Source organism: Numenius arquata, chromosome 16, assembly GCF_964106895.1.
Source record: "Numenius arquata chromosome 16, bNumArq3.hap1.1, whole genome shotgun sequence".
Taxonomy (NCBI): domain Eukaryota; kingdom Metazoa; phylum Chordata; class Aves; order Charadriiformes; family Scolopacidae; genus Numenius; species Numenius arquata.
The window spans coordinates 10914245-10930242 of record NC_133591.1 but is presented as its reverse complement, the minus strand read 5'-3'; the positions used below and the strand labels follow the sequence as shown (position 1 = coordinate 10930242).

At 47.6% G+C, this 15998-nt stretch overlaps 1 protein-coding gene across 1 annotated transcript; it reads left to right on the top strand.

Moving 5' to 3' along the window:
* The first annotated feature begins 1784 nt into the window (after window positions 1–1784).
* GGT1 (gamma-glutamyltransferase 1) lies at window positions 1785–15545 on the top strand. Its single transcript, XM_074159475.1, has 14 exons — window positions 1785–1978; window positions 2014–2073; window positions 3844–4011; window positions 4667–4794; window positions 5031–5120; window positions 6138–6330; window positions 7497–7654; window positions 8559–8708; window positions 9216–9352; window positions 10223–10410; window positions 11200–11327; window positions 12191–12303; window positions 13385–13498; window positions 15402–15545. Exons 2-14 carry the CDS (start codon window positions 2027–2029, stop codon window positions 15543–15545), a joined length of 1758 nt encoding a protein of 585 aa, XP_074015576.1. The 5' UTR covers window positions 1785–1978; window positions 2014–2026.
* The last annotated feature ends 453 nt before the right edge of the window (window positions 15546–15998 follow it).

The following is a 15998-nucleotide window of genomic DNA, read 5'->3' as shown; positions in this document are numbered from 1 at the left end:
TGCTTGTACAAGCATAACTCTGCTACTTACAGGTCCTCCCTCTCTCCTAATATAAATTAAGACAGACTATCAGGCTACATTTTAAATTCCATGGCTAGGGCTGGCTGTTGGACATTTAAACTGTGAGAAATAATCATATTGCATTTAATGGTTTTATAGCCCCTCTCTCCTAGAGAGCTATTGCTGCTGCCAGGCAGTGCTGTGTGACTGAAGTGCTAGCCAAGCTTCCAAACAGCTGGATTTGACAGGGATCTGGAGGTTAAAGTCAACCTCAGCAGAAAATAGTTGGGGAGCCAGCTCAGGTGGTGACCTGCAGCTGCTGCTCCACTCCCAACAATAAATCGTAGTGGGGACTTGACTTTGGAGCCGAGGCTCAAAAAGACCATTGATGCAAAAACTCAGCTGTTCCTGTAAAGCACCTCCCCAGGGCACAGAGCAAGTATGGAGAGGTGGGTTAGAGAATGGGTATCTGCAGGCTCCTGATCCGTCTCCCGATGGCTGTATGGCAAAGAAAACGCCTGTTCAGCTCTCTGCTGTGCCACAGTTAGGAAGGCAGTAAGGACTCTGCAAGGGATGCTTCCCTTTAGGGTCATGAAATAAGTTAAGGAGTTGGGCTGGCAGTTAAGGTGGAGCTCAGCTGCATTTGTTATTTGTACTATTGAAGATGAGAAGGCTGCAGATCTTTAGCTTGTACATCTGCTTCTTCCTTAGTAGGATCAATCTGACAGATTGCATAGATGCACTTTTATTAAGAGCATTCATTCACTTTTTCTGGCCCCACTTGGGTTCCAGAGACCCAGCCCAGAGGGCAATGTGGTACCACAATGCAGTGCAGGAACAATGCCCAGAAACCAGTGTCTCTTCTTCACCGCAGACTGCGTGCTTTTTCCTGCCCCCAGTGGTGTGTGTCTTATCCTCACCCCGGGGGCTGGTGCTGGGCTGGGAGCTGCGCCTGAGGCGTATGAAGTGGGCTGGAGCGCCCTTTTCAGGGTCTGTGTGTTCACTGGGCAGCTAGACACTCAGCATGGAGTTCTTATGGGTCTAGGAGATGCTCATGAGCGGCACCCGAATCCAGAGAGGAGGTGAAAGATGAGAGCAGAAGTACTGTCTGAGGTTTTCCCTTCTTTCCTGCTCTCAGAATAACTTTTCTGACAAAGCAGTAACTCTTTACAGGAGCCCAGCAGTGAGGCAAGCAGTTGTGGAGGAGAACGGCATAGCCCAAGCCAGGAGCCTACGGGTTAACACACCAGCTACGGGGCTCGAGTCACCCCAGGCTTGCAGGACAGGCCAGCATAGAGCAGCCTTCAGATGAAACAAAGTACCTTCTGCCTAGCTGGGGCGCAGATAAAAGATTCCATGGCATTTCTTGTGAAGCCTGGAGGAGACTGCCAGTGCTGAAGCTGAACTCTCTCTGCCAACAAACAAAACTGTCTTTAAACTCTGAGGCTGTGTGTGAGCTATTGTTGGGGACATAATGGCTTCTCTGTTTCCCTGCTCAGTCATTGCTCTGCAAACATGCCACTGGTCTCTTTTAAAAGTAGTTGAGTGTAAATCAAGTTCTAGAACCTGGACAGAGGTTTCATCCATTTACCTTTTACTGCCCTCAGTTGACATTTGTTTACAGAACAGCACATACAGTAGATTTACACCCCAGTTTGAGCTGGTTTACTCGGAGATGGACATCTTTAGTGCTCAGACTGAGACTTGCAGATACAGGACTTGGATAGCAAATGTGTATCTCCTAATTTAAATAACAGGAGTGGGGGTGAGGTTGAGGGGGCAGTGCTTGCTAATCTCCTCCCTCAGGAAAGTTTTTTGATTTGGCTGGCCTGGCCCGTTTCCTCTAGTTAGCTCAGTGCTGGCACGCTCGGTGCTCCCCAGTCTTGCGTGTGCTGCTGCTGCAAGTCACCGAGTGCTGCTCTGACTGCTGGAGTTTGCTCTACTTTGGGCTGTTGAACATCCACAGAGGGTGGGGTTGAACCAAGTTGGTTCAACTTTGGGGTTGAACATCCACTCTTCACCCACAATGCCAGGGATTGGCTTGTCTCTGAGGATGGCAGATGCTTTTGTAAGGTAAAGGGCATCTTCGCTATCTATTATTGTACAGTAGTCATGGTGGAAACCCAAAGCTGCACTACACAGGGGGAAGTTAGTCCCTGAAGGCAATATGATGAATTTAGGTCTTTTTTTCTGGAACAATCCTGTAATGGGAAAGGAAATGGATCTAAGAGTAGCTGTTCAAACTGTATTTTGTGAACTGTCAGTCCCAACAAGCTGGTAGTGACTCTCCATCCCCTCAATAGCTTTCAATTCATTCTGTTGTGTATCCGGAATGTGCTTACCGGAGAGCTCCTTGGTGTCCTATGCTCGCTCACAGATGAGTTGTGTAACCCTGTGCGCCCCAAGAGCAGCCATGTGCAGGACTGGGAAACTCGGAGACATGAGTACTGGCCATCACCCTCTAGAAGCAGGAAGCTCCTTGGAAAGGTGCTCTGGCCAAGGTCCCTGAACACGAGGGGGTGCTGTGCTCACACTGGGGTGTGCCAAATAGCTTTGGTCAAGGTTGCTTGCTAATGACTAAGATGTGTTTTGCTCTGGTCACTGAGAACCTTTTGGACAGAGATTCCTTCACAGACATGGTATTTAAAAGCAGATTGTATGAAGTTAAATGTTTTTTAAAAAATTTCCTCTGAAGATGATGTGAATCATGACTAACACCAATTATGTTCTGCTCCTTGGATTTCCCTTCTCACCTAGGAATCTGCTGCTGTTTTGGTGTATGAGGTTACCTACCTGCTATAAGGCAGATTCTTACCCAAGTAACAGCTGCTGGTTTGGGGGCTTTTCATTGCTGGTACTTTTAACGCTTCAGAGCTGTTACCAAAGGGCCTCCAGGAGTCCCTGGGGTGCTCACTGAAGTAGATCACACTGCAAATAGGATGGCAGTAATGGGTAAAGGGGAAGCTGATAAAAGCTTTGAGTTAGAGTGGTTGTTCTGCACAGAGATTGTAAGGACATAGAGAAATGGTACCAATAGTACCCATAGAAAAGGTCTTGATATGAATCCGAGTGAGGAAATATCTGGGAGATTCTCTCTGTGAGAGGTTCAGGGAAGGAGGAAGCTGTTCACTGCCCACAGTTCAGAACTCATGGAAACCTGCTAAAAAGCAAGAGCTGTAAAGATGGGAAGAAGTTATATATACAGCCTCACCATGTGGCTATGAAGTAGGGAGGAAGAGGTCAACACACGTGGCTGCTCACCTGGCAAAGCCAGCCTGCCTCAGGGGTGTGGGCAGGATGCAGTCCTTGACTCCATCATGTTACAAAGGAGGCAAACAGACTGACAGCGTTTGTTGGAGGGGGGAATCTGGTTAAAAGTCTCTGATTGGTATTACTGACTTGATTTGGGAGCTAGATCAAATCCAGTCTGACACTGGCCCCCTGTCCTCCCAAGCAGAGCAGTGACTTAAATGCTTGCTGAGCATCTAAAATCCTCAGAGCATAAAATCACAAATAGCAATCAGTAGTTCTGTCACTACTGAAAGGAAACAGTAAAAAGGCATCTTGAACATCCCCTCTCCTCTTCATATTCTACTTCACTTCAAAACAGGACATCACCCTGATGTAACTGTCAAGGCCAGAATTGGGCTCACACCTTCCCTGGCCCATCCTTCCCAAACTGCCCTTCCAAGTGCAAAGCTGTTGGCTGCTGTGAGTCAGAGGGGGAAACAGAGGGTATGAAAGAAGGTAGATGAAAAGACTGCTCTTGTGCCTGATCCTCTGCTTCCTAGTTCCCATGTGCCCCAGAAGCAGCAAGGCTGACAATCCTCTCTCTTCCCACAGGAACATGAAGAAGTGCTGTGTGGTGGTCGGAATCCTGACTGCAGCCCTGCTGGGGCTCATCCTGTTCCTGGGACTCTTCTTTGGGCTGCGCTCTGACTCAGGGGACACACACACTTACAAGAGGGCGGCTGTGGCTACAGACGCGGGGCAGTGCTCAATAATTGGAAGGTACCTGCTAATTGTGCTGTGACTCTCATTAGCTCTGACAGCTCTTGCGCAAGACAAAACTGTTGTTTCCCTGATGTTCAGGTGCAAGCCTGGCAGTTGCCCAGCACAGATAATCTCCAACCTTCCTGTAGAAAGAGGAGACCATAATAAAACCTGGGATTTTACCATCCCTGACCAATGTTACTGCAGTTGTTCAAAGACAATGTAGCAGGCAAAGATTCCCTAGATGGGTGAAATATGGGAACAAGAGATGCTTTTCAAACTCCTTTTAAAAACCATTTATCAAGCTGTCCTCCCGTTCTAGATGCAAGTGCTTCAGATTTCAGGCTCCTCAGAGTTGTCATTTCTCACATGTAATGAATGTGTCTGGGATGCCTGTCCCCCCATGTACTTTGACACGGTGTTTTCAAGCTAGTTTGGATATGTCCCTGATGAAGGCTGATCTGGTCTGCATCTAGGCCATTAGGATCTGTTCTCTAAGGTGACAGAAGCTCAAAACTTCCTGTTCCTGAGGAACCTATAGTCTGGGTGTGGACAAATGTGCGTTAGAGAGTCTGTTATAGCTGCTCTGACCAGATGAATCCAATCCACTGCTCACAGGTAGCTGAGACACTGTAACATGTCACCATACAATGCCTTCTCTTCTGCTGCACAGGGACATTCTTCAGCAAGGTGGATCAGCAGTGGATGCTGCGATTGCAGCTCTGCTTTGTGTAGGACTCATGAATGCTCACAGCATGGGCATTGGAGGGGGCCTCTTCTTTACCATCTACAGCAGCACAGGTAAGGGACAGGGCCATACACATTTGGAATAGTTTGAGAACTGTTTATCTAAAGCAGGTGATCTATACTACCTGAGTGAAGGCAAAAGACTGACTCTCTCAGCCTCTGGGGTAACATGCTGTCCTCAAAATAATTGCCAAGAAACTGGCTCACATTCATCAGACTTCTTCATCAGAGACCATGCCTGTTTGTTGAGTCCGGAGCTAAACTTAATCTTCCTTGCTCTGTCATTAAAGGAAAAGTGGAAATCATTAATGCAAGAGAGGTGGCTCCAAAAAATGCATCGGAGGACATGTTTGGGAACAACACACAGCTGTCTCTGAAAGGTATGGCAAAGGCTGTTTCACTGCTTTGAGGGGACCACATAGCTCCAACATTAGCTGCTACTAACATATCTAAATTAAGAACACTTCTTATGGTTAGGTTCTTGCATATCTACAGGGTTTCTCACCTAGAAATGTCCTCTACTTTACACAGTCTGCAAACTCCATCCTGACAAGGAAGCTAAAAATAATGTCCTTCAAACTAGTTGGTCCCCTCAGCATTTTCTGCTTTTCACTTCATGAAAACGCAGGTGAATCCAAAGCACTGAGTATGGCCTGTTCCGTATTTGCCATCTTTCCTTTCCACCTCTTTGAATAAATCTTTGTGGATCAACTTAGTTCTTGTCAGTTCAAGTGTCCTCCCTGAATACCTTTTGTGTGGCTTCAACTGATGGGCTTCAGAGAAGTAGTAGTAATTTCCTTTCAGGGAAGTATTTTCTAATCAAAAATAGAAAGAAATACTAACTAATTCTCTTCATGGTCATTCCAGTAACCAAGGAGGAACAGCATCTTAGAGGGGGTTTGAGAAGTGTTTTGGACTTCTGGGAGTTGCCAGTAAAAACAGGATTGAAGCAAACTGCTGCATCACTGTGCAATGTAGTAATCAGTCTATTGTAATTGTAGTTACAATGCTGCAACAAAGTTTTTGGCTTAAGTATATGCACAGTCTGTGTCCTCTTATGTAGTGTGCTCTCCTCTGAGGGACTGGAAACTGCAGGCAGCTATGACAGCTTCTGTGTTCTGAGCAACTTTTCTCTGGTACAGAGCCTACTGAGGGAAAGTGACCCAAAAACTTGAGTTACCAGCAAGAGGACAGAGGTGTTTCAACAGTCCAGAACATGTAGGCATAAATGTCAGAGAATAATTCTGTTAGCGTCATACGCACAAGCTGAGCTGCTCATAGTATACATAATCCCTGCCTAAAAACAGGGCTGACAGAGAAGCCTGCTCTACCTCCTACTCCACTAATTGGTTGCTTTCCTTGCTATGGAAGACTAATACATTCCTTATCTGCTCCAGGAGGACTGTCCATTGCTGTTCCAGGAGAAATCCGCGGGTATGAACTGGCTCACAAACGTCATGGCAAACTGGCATGGAAAGAACTGTTTCAGCCCAGCATCAAGTTGGCAAGAGAAGGATTTCCTATTGGGAAAGGCCTTGCAGCAGCCATCAAATCAAAAGAGGAGGCAATTGAAAGCAATCCTTCACTGTGGTAGGTAGAGCAGTGGCTGTTCTGTGCAGAGAGATTTGGGGTAACTGCATCCTAGCTGAAAAGTCTCTGTATTTGTGTAATGTAGAGTCTGTGAGGACTGCGCCTCCCCTCCAGCGTCTGTACTCACTGTACCTGCTGATGTTATTCCAGCTACCTGAAGGTGCTAAATCATGTGGCCAATTTTAGCAATGTTCAGTCCTGACCTTTAAAAGGAGATAAATTCTGCTTTTTAAGCCCATTTGTCTGAGCAAAGGTGGAATACCTGCTGGGATAAATCTGTCAGATGGCAATGTATTTTCTGAATCCCCAGCTTTTCCTCATGCTGTAAGTGCACCAGCTAATCTTGCCTGCATTTGGGGCAATTGCAGAATCTCCCTGAACATCTCATCTGCTGTCAGACAGTGGGAATTCAGGTCATCTCTTACTCTGCAGTCAACCTTCCTGAAACACTGCCTCTGACCATCCACTTCTGGCAGTGACTATGAACATGAAGGGGTTTAAATGCTCCTCTATTTCTTCTTACAGTCAAACCCTTAGTTTCTATGTCCAGCCCCACTGAAGATCATGCTTAATCCTCTCTTCTCCTTAAAATCTCTGTGAGCTGCAGGTTGGTTTCAAATCCAACTGGGATGTACAGCCTGGGCCTATCTCCTGTACTTCCATCTGGCAGGTCCACATCAGCACATTCATGATCCATGATGAGGGAGCTAGACAGGAAACTGTCTACCTCGATGTTCTGACAAACAGGGTTCAAAATGCATTCTCCTGGACTCACTGGAAGCTTTGAGCCTCATAGCTTCATAGTCTGTGCTCTGAACGGAACTGCCTGAGTTCAAGGATATGGCCCTTCCTGGGCATCTTGAGGCAGTTGTTGGCCCCATGGGCCATTAGGGAGGGTGGCCTCCCTTGGTGAAAAATACGGACACTCCTTCGTGCAAGCTTTGCTGAGCAAATTCTGAGCAATGTGGAATGCCAGGTCAGAAACCACTGTTCACTTTTATGTCCCAGTGAAAGATATCAGGGCCCCTGGAGCATGGCTCAGACAGTTTCTCATCTCTCCAAGAAGCCTCTAGTAGGAACACTCAAATACTGTGACAGCTGGTACAGGTACACAGTTTTGAACTTGTCTCTTAGATCTGATCTTCTCAATCTGCTTTCTCTGTTAGTGAAGTGTTCTGCAGAGGAGGGAAAATTCTGCATGAGGGCGATATCATCAAGATGCCTAAACTAGCCAACACATACGAGACCATAGCCAATGAAGGAGCAGATGCCTTTTACACAGGAAGCCTGGCAAAACAGATCATCGATGACATCCGCAGTGTAGGTGAGAAACAGGACATCTGTCCAAAACAGCGTGAGTGACCTGACTGCTGCAGCTCAGCATCCAGGGAGGAGCTGGTGACCTGCAGAAGCCTTGGACGTGTGTCAAGCCTGCTGCCTGAAATGCCACTTCTGAGATCTGTGGCAACAGGACACCCAAGAGAAGCCATTAGCGGTTTAATGGATGCATTTGAAACTTAGAAATGGATAGTATATGCTGTGCATTCCTGTACCATGTAGTCTAGCAAGTCTATGCATTTCTGGATAGAGCTTAGTAGATACGTGCTGTTTACAGAGCCTGAATCCAACAAGTTTCTACCTAAAACATTACGTACGTGGTACTGTAAACTCGGAGCTTGTTTAATCTCTCGATGCCACTAGATGGTGGTAGTATCCTGTCCTTACTAGCTGGCATTGGCTACTTCAGTCAACCTCGTGTGAGTCATTTACTGGCTTTATTTGTGATGGTTTATTACTGTCTTCCCCCTTCTGATAAGAAAGACAATAGAACATACAAATTATTCTGCTTGTGGGGTAGCACAAAGCATCTACAATCAAAAGCCACATCCGCCTCCTGTAAACAGGACTCTTAACGACATTGTTACCTGACATTGCTGGTGTCTTTTGTAAAAAAAAAAAAAAAAAAAAAAAAAAAAAAAAGATGGATCACCAGATTTTTTGGCTGTAAATCAGCCCAACTTCAAGCTTAGGCTATCTGAACCTCAGCTGGATCTATCAAGGAATAAATTCATCTCCTGTGCACCCATCTTTCCTTTCTTTACCTTGCAACTTCCTGGATTTGTCTGTGTTCCCTCCTGTCCTTGCTGTGATGCATGGTGATGGACTATTACCTCCGCTTCCCACCAGATCACATAAAGCCACATCTATGGTTTCCTTCTCTTTTCCAGGGGGCATTGTTACACTGGATGACCTGCGGGACTACAATGCAACAGTGATCGAAGACCCCATAGAGGTCACACTTGGGGAGTTTACCCTCTACACGCCTAGTGCCCCCCTAAGTGGCCCAGTGCTAGCCCTCATTTTCAACATACTGAAAGGTGAGAGTGCCCCTGAGCAGTGCCTTACAGGCAGCAGGAGCTAGGAGGTCTCCAAAGACAATGCCTTTTTGATTTGGGGAGCTGGGCCTTCCTTGATAGCCGTCCAGCAGGTGAGAAGTCTGAGACCCCAGGAAGGATCAGAGATGTGGAAAAATTCCTTTTCTGCTGTAAACTTAGGGATGTCACCTTCCTACTTGAACTACAGGTACGAGAAGAAAAAGTGCTCCTGATTGTGGCACTTTCCCGATACCTGCATGGGTGGAAACTAATTTGTACTTGAGGCTTCTTTGGAAAACACCTCTGCAAGTACAAATCCTGCTGGTGACTTCCACAGTGCTCAAAGCTACCAGAGCTCCTGTGTTCTCCATGTGGAAATTAGGACAGTCCAGTGACTGTATCTCTGTAGAGATTGGGCTTCAAGATTGTACCATTTGACATGGGTTTATTAGCAGTCCATTGATCATGTACTTTCCTTTGTGTTCACAATCGTTTGTCTTCTGTTGCTAGGATATAATTTCTCTGCTGACAGCATCAAAACCATGGAGGAGAAAGGTCTGACTTACCACCGCATTGTGGAGGCCTTTCGCTTTGCCTACGCCAAGAGGACTTTACTGGGAGATCCAAAATTTGTCAACATTACAGAGGTACCTGGCAAAAGCCTTTTCTTTCTGCAACACCAAGGTTGACTGGAACATGGCTTACAGTTTTTGGGTGACTAAACTTTGTCAGGGATGCTCTGTGCCACCTGCTATTGACAGGCACTGAAATATCTCTGAATCAAAAAGTGAAGTCCTATGTGACTCGTGGCTGAGCTGTGGGGGATATAAATGGAGGAAACCTTCCTGCTCTAAGGAAAAGCAAAATCCTCAATTCACCAGGAGTGTTTGAGTATATTTAGGGCTAATCCTCCCTGTTTTCATAGTGTTTGGAGCCTTATTCACTAGATTGTACTCCCAGCATCCTTGTGGCTCTCTAACCACAGTCCTGTCTGTAGTAAATGGACCAACGGATGGGAAGGGGTGAGGCAGGAACCCTGCTTTTCCCAACTTCTTACTTTGTGCTTTCACTTCTGTGACTCTGCAAAAGCAGCAGGATCTGAGCCCAGCCTGGCTTGATGGACACAAATTTGCAACTTACAGAGCAATGATCAGAGCTTGCCTTGGCCTGGTCCTCTCAACCCCATCCCTTTCCTCTCACCTCTGGAGCCCATGTAACACTGCCTGCCCACGCCTTGCAGCAGTGTGAGGACAGCTTCCCGTAGCTCTACAATAATGGATGCTGATTAACTTCCTACACAAAGGGGTGCACTGTAACAGCTGCTTCCGTGACTGCTTAAAATGCTCTTGGGTACAATGTCCGTCTTTCAAGAAGGAGGAAAGCCCCTGCTGGAAAACTATAGCCTCACTGCTGGGATTTGCCGTTCTTCTGTGATCTGAAGTATTGGATATCAGCCTCATAACTGCATGTCTCTTAAACTTAATCTGCTGAGTAACTACATTGGATTTCTCTGACAGGCGATCAGAAACATGACGTCCGAGTTCTTTGCGGATAGTCTCCGGAGGAAAATCACAGACAACACCTCACATCCAGTTGACTACTATGAGCCAGTATATTACACTGGAGATAATGCCGGTACATCCCACCTCTCCATTGTGGCTGATGATGGCAGTGCTGTGTCCGCCACCAGCACCATCAACCAATAGTATGAGCTCAGACATTACTTCCATGTAGGCCTTTGCCATCTTCCTAGTGGTGGTTCTGTGGTTGGTATAAAACTTCACTGAGCGGTCATCTCTCTGGCTGGGTAGTGATGAGTTTATGGGCACTTCTGCTGAGCTTGCAGGTCAGTTCCTAACTGTGTGGTTGGGTCAGAGGACAAGATGTGTCCTCTCTGATGTTGAGTTCACCCACCAATAAAACATTCACTGCATCTGTATCTTCTCATAAGCAGTGGTATTGCTGCTGGCTCTGATTTCCCAGGCTTCTGGAAGGAATTTGAGCTAATACAGCTGGCCTGGAAGTGCAGTGTTTGGCTGTCAGGCAGAGCTGTGTTCTGTGCATATGGCCTGAAGCAGGGGGTGAAGGGCCTTTTTGTCCACAGAAAATGTCTCCAGCTTGACATATCTAAGCAAAACCCCAGTCACTCCCAAATGTGCCAGCCTTTGAGCTGTGCTGCCTCTGAATGGAGTGCAGTACTGCCTGTCTGGAAGGGGAGCTGGTTGTATTTAGCTGCTGTGCTGATTTTCCCCGTGGGGTCCCTGCAGGTGAGCCCAACAGCGGGGCTCTGGGCTGCCTATCCTCTTTGTGTAGCTGTGCGCTCAGGATATAAACCGCTTCCTTCCCCCAAGGGGTGACAGAATGTCCTTTACAACAGGAGGGAGTGGAGAGTTACTCCAATCAAATGCCAGGTTTCACACTGCAGTAATTCACTTGAAGCTCCTCCTGGACTTGCTCTGGTTTTAACATGTCTGCACCAACTTGTTTTCTCTAGCTTTGGCTCTGATGTGCGATCCAACGTGAGTGGAATCATATTTAATGACGAGATGGATGACTTCAGCTCACCTTACATAATCAATGGATTTGGGATCCCTCCTTCTCCAGCAAATTTCATAGCACCAGGTAGCTGTAAACTACATTCCTGACTCAGTCTTTTGGCTGTATCTTGCATACTAACCCTGTGGTGTCCGCAAGGTAGGCTGCAGCATGTCTGTGATCGGGCACAGATCTGGGGCTTTCTGAAGAGGACAGGGATGAAAATAAGGCATCCCTGCCAAAAACACACAACCAGCCACCCCGGTGCACCTTGAAGGAGGAGAGACTGTCTAAAGAAAAACTCTTGCATGTGGCTCCTTCCAACAACCAGAAATCCTTTCCCAGGGAGCTCAGTACATGTCAAATGAAATTACTTAAGGCTGCAGAAGATTTCTTGAACTGATTTAAGAGGGAAGCAGCAGCAGGAGCCGACTGCAAAGTGTTAGATGGCACTGTCCAGCCTTCTCCCTACACTGCCGTAGGAGCTGTGGGGCAGCTCTGGATAGACCTAGTTCACATACACACCTAACCCAAGCAACCTGCCTGCTCCACCACTGCTTCCTGCAGGCCCACCTCACTGCTGCTAAAGCAGGCTGGGATTCTGCTACCCTCCTGTACCTCACGCTTTGGAGGGGGACAGGGAAGTGAAAGGACAGGAAGGGAAATCCCATGATGTACCGAAGGCAGCTGCCTCACATCCCCAGCTGGGACAGGACTGTGGAGGAAGGCACCTTCAGCCTCTGTGAAAGACCAGGGTTAAGCTTTGCATTCCAGAAGCAAGAAGGAGATGGGTACAGGGGGTTGTGGGATCCTCGAGGGCTGAACAGGACACATGAGCTGAGTCAGGAAGGTGGATACTGAGGCTCTGGGTTTAGACGTGGAGCGGGACGTGGCAGTTTGTAAGCTGCAGGTCGAAAGCTGAGCCTCTCTTGTATCTGTGTCCCCAACAGGTAAACAGCCGATGTCCTCTATGTGCCCCTCCATCTTGGTGGATAAAACGAAAAAGGTCAGGATGGTGGTTGGTGCTTCTGGAGGAACAAAAATAACTACAGCAACAGCACTGGTACGTGATGATATGGGCAAACTGGGGACAAGGCTGAGACAAAAACAAGGTGGGGAAGAGGCGGAGTTTGGGGTAAGGGCTCAAGTCTCCACCTGTGATGTGACCATGGTTGTGGCTCCCTGCTGTATGCTCGGGGCTTGAAGGGAGGTTCCTGTCTGGCCTTCTGTGGGCCAGACCTCCAGCACCAACTCCTGACAGAGCTACAAAGGGTCTCTTAAATAACTTCTTTCAGTGACTCCAGGTCTTTTCCTTTGGCAAGTTTGTTTTTACTACTTGCAGAAGATTTGTAACTTCAGTTTAGCTTTGATTTCTGTTCTCTAGATCTCCATGAACTAGTCTCTTTATCGAATTTAGAGTCATTCCCATCCAAATTCCTAAACTTTGAAAGCCACACAGAGAAGCTAAATAAGAACTTAGGCCAAGCATGGTGTCAGGCCATCTGACAGGCAGGCTCTCTGTGAGCAGCTGTGGCAGCCACTCAAAGGCCCAGTTAGACCAAAAGTGACTGCAGGAGAAAACTGTCTGCTGTGCCAGCACACGCAGCAGTGCAGAGCACCAGGCTGGATCCTGCTTTCTGGCTGAGGCAGAGAAGTCTCCATAAAAACCACTACAAGCAGCTTTCTAAGCCCTTGATCCTGAGGCTATTTTCACTTTCCAGCAGCTCCAACCTGCAATTTAAGCACATAGAGATGAGCCAGGTTTAAGGAAACCGGTTGCACAGTAGCAGGAAGCTGTAGCTGTGTGTTTGCTGAAGTGACTGCTGCGTGTCTGACTAAGCTAGCACTAGCTTAACCACAGCAGCATAAACCCAAATACAGTAGTTTGAGGATCTGATCCTTTTACTATATTAAGTTTAGTGACTCACGGGTCTCTTTGTCTGGGAGTCCTCCTAAAAATATACTTGCTGCAATGTACCTGTGTTTTGCTTAGCCAAGAGAGGAACCACTGAAAGCAGCAGGAACCAGAAACCACACTTATGTGCTCTGGTGAACATCCTTCAGACATCTCTGCCTATGTTGCTACAAGGGTCAAGCCTCTTTGAAAACATGTAACTGACATTAAGGTATTTTGCATCTCACAGACGATCATCAATTCCATGTGGTTTGGTTATGATGTGAAGAAAGCAGTGGAAGAGCCCAGGATTCACGATCAGCTGTTTCCCAATATCACGGAGCTTGAGCAGCAAATAGAGGAGGTTTGTCTAGCTACAGTCTGGGGGGTGTGTGAGTTTCTTGTATGGTGCTGGGTTCCTAGTACTGGGAAGGCGTGCACTTGTGGAAAACAATTAAGCTTTTCCGAGTGTTCCTAGGTGAGCAGTATTAAGGTTGGCACAGGTCAAGTACTGGGTCACAGTAAGCTGTTCAAAGTGTACCTTTAGTCCCAGTCCCATGGGCTTGAAGCCTAGTACGTTCAATTGTGAGCTGCATCTGAAACTGAAGGTATGTAGCTTCTTGCAATGTGTTTCCCTCAAAGTACTTGCAAAATAACAAACCACATCAGGGCCCAAAACATTCATCAGTCTAATCCAGTCACTCTCAGGAAACTCTTGTCCTATTGTGCAACCTCCCTATGAGTCATAGAATTGTAGAACAGATAGAGTTGGAAGGGACCTTAAAGATCATCTAGTTCCAGCCCCCGTGCCATGGGCAGGGGCACTGTCTACTAGACCAGGTTGCTCAAAGCCCCATCCAGCCTGGTCTTGGAACACTTCCAGGAATGGGGCATCCGCAGCTTCTCTGGGCAACCTGGACCAGTGTCTCACCACCCTCACAGGAAAGAACTTCTTCCTAATGTTTCATCTACATCTGCCCTCGTTCAGTTTAAAACTGTTACCCCTCATCCTATCACTACACGCCCTGATAAAAGAGTCTCTCCCCGTCTTTACTGAAGGCCCCCTTTAGGTACTGGAAGGGGCTCTAAGGTCTCCCTGGAGTCTTCTCTTCTCCAGGCTGAACACCCCTAACTCTCTCAGCCTGTCTCCACAGTGGAGGGGTTCCAGCCCTCTGATCATTTTCCTGTCCCTCCTCTGGACTCCAACAGGCCCATATCCTTCTAATGTTGGGGGCTCCAGAGCTGGATGCAGTACTCCAGATGGGGTCTCATGAGAGTGGAGTAGAGAGGTAGAATCCCCTCCCTCGCCCTGCTGGCCACACTTGTTTTGATGCAGCCCAGGATGAGGGTGACTTTCTGGGCTGCAAGCACACATTACTGGCTCACGTTGAGTTTCTTATCCACCAACAGCCCCAAGTCCTTCTCCTCAGGGCTGCTCTCAATCCATTCTCCGCCCAGCCTGTGTTTGTGCCTGGGATTGCCCCGACCCAAGGACCTTGCACTTGGCCTTGTTGAACTTCGTGATGTTCATACAGGCCCACGTCTCCAGCTTGTCCAGGTCCCTCTGGATGGCTTCCCTTTCCTCCAATGTGTTGACCACTCAACACAGCTGAGTGTCGTCAGCAAATTTGCTGAGGGTGCACTCAGTCCCACTGTCTGTGTTGCCAACAATGACCCTTGTCACTGTTCACCACTTGGACATTGAGCCACTGACCACAACTCTTTGAGTGCAGCCATCCAGCCAGTTCATTATCCACTGCGTGGTCCATCTGCCAAATCCATGTCTGTCCAATTTAGAGACAAGGATGTCTTGTGGGACAGTGTCAAATCACGCTTCTACATAAGGCAGTTCTCCTCATCAAACTACGCAGAAGATCCTCCTTTAATAAGCTTCCTATTAAGGTAACAGCTGAGGTATCTGCTTGCACTGGGCAGGATGCCCTGCTCTCTACAAGTCCTGTGTTTTTCCCCATTCCCAAATGTGATTCTGACTGTTGGTATATGAGTATCTGAGGCAGAATGTTCCGAGACCAGGAATACTATTGGTAGCCTACTCTGAGCACCACAAATGCCACATTGTCTCAATCCCACCCCTTCAAAAGCAGGGCATCCCTGAAAGCAAAGGGAAGAGGAGGAAAAACCTGTAGTTTTAGATCTGCCTAATACAGGCCCTGAACGCTTGGGTAGCCACGGAGGATGCAGGTCGCAGACTACGGCGCGTGTGCAGTTTCTCTCTCCTGTTGTCCTCATTCACTTCTGCGTTCCAGGGTATAGAAGAACAACTAAAGAAGAGAAAACACGATACCACACGGGTGAGCGGTGGTGCGGTTGTGCAGGCCATTCTCAGAACAGACGAAGGATGGGCTGCAGCCTCTGATTCCCGGAAAGGTGGCTTCCCTGCAGGCTACTGACGTGGCTCGGCTCCTTTTTTCAGTGGTCTAGTGACACTGAGGTGTGTTTGGGGGGAAGATCCTTTAGGTCTGCAACTCAGGGACATCTCACAGGAAAGAGAACAAATTTACCTGTGGTTCTATTGACAGAGCTGGGACAGTCAGTTCTCTACAGCCATGACCGAAATGCCTCATGCTACAGCAGCCTGCTAAGACAGGCATGTCTACCAGGACGTGCAGTACTTACTTGAAGAGTCTGTTCTGCCTTGAAGAGTTTGTTCCCTGCCTCCTCTCCATTCCATGAAGACAGATTGGGTACCCAGAGTTTCTGAAAAAGGTCCAGCTCACTTAAGCTGAAGGAAGTGTTTCCCATGCACAGTGTCAGCTCCCGGGAATGTCCCTGTCCTGCTAGAGAAGAGATTTGTTTCCTGTTGAGTAGATGAGAGTTACAGGACTCTGGGGACTGGGTTTTCT

What these genes read in the sequence shown, in the direction of transcription:
- GGT1 (XM_074159475.1), top strand. Translation starts at nt 2,027, where the DNA reads ATGCCAGGGATTGGCTTGTCTCTGAGGATGGCAGATGCTTTTGTAAG. An exon ending in TACCATCTACAGCAGCACAG is followed by an intron (nt 4,795 to 5,030) that starts GTAAGGGACAGG and finishes CTGTCATTAAAG; the next exon opens with GAAAAGTGGAAATCATTAAT. An exon ending in CGATGACATCCGCAGTGTAG is followed by an intron (nt 7,655 to 8,558) that starts GTGAGAAACAGG and finishes TCTCTTTTCCAG; the next exon opens with GGGGCATTGTTACACTGGAT.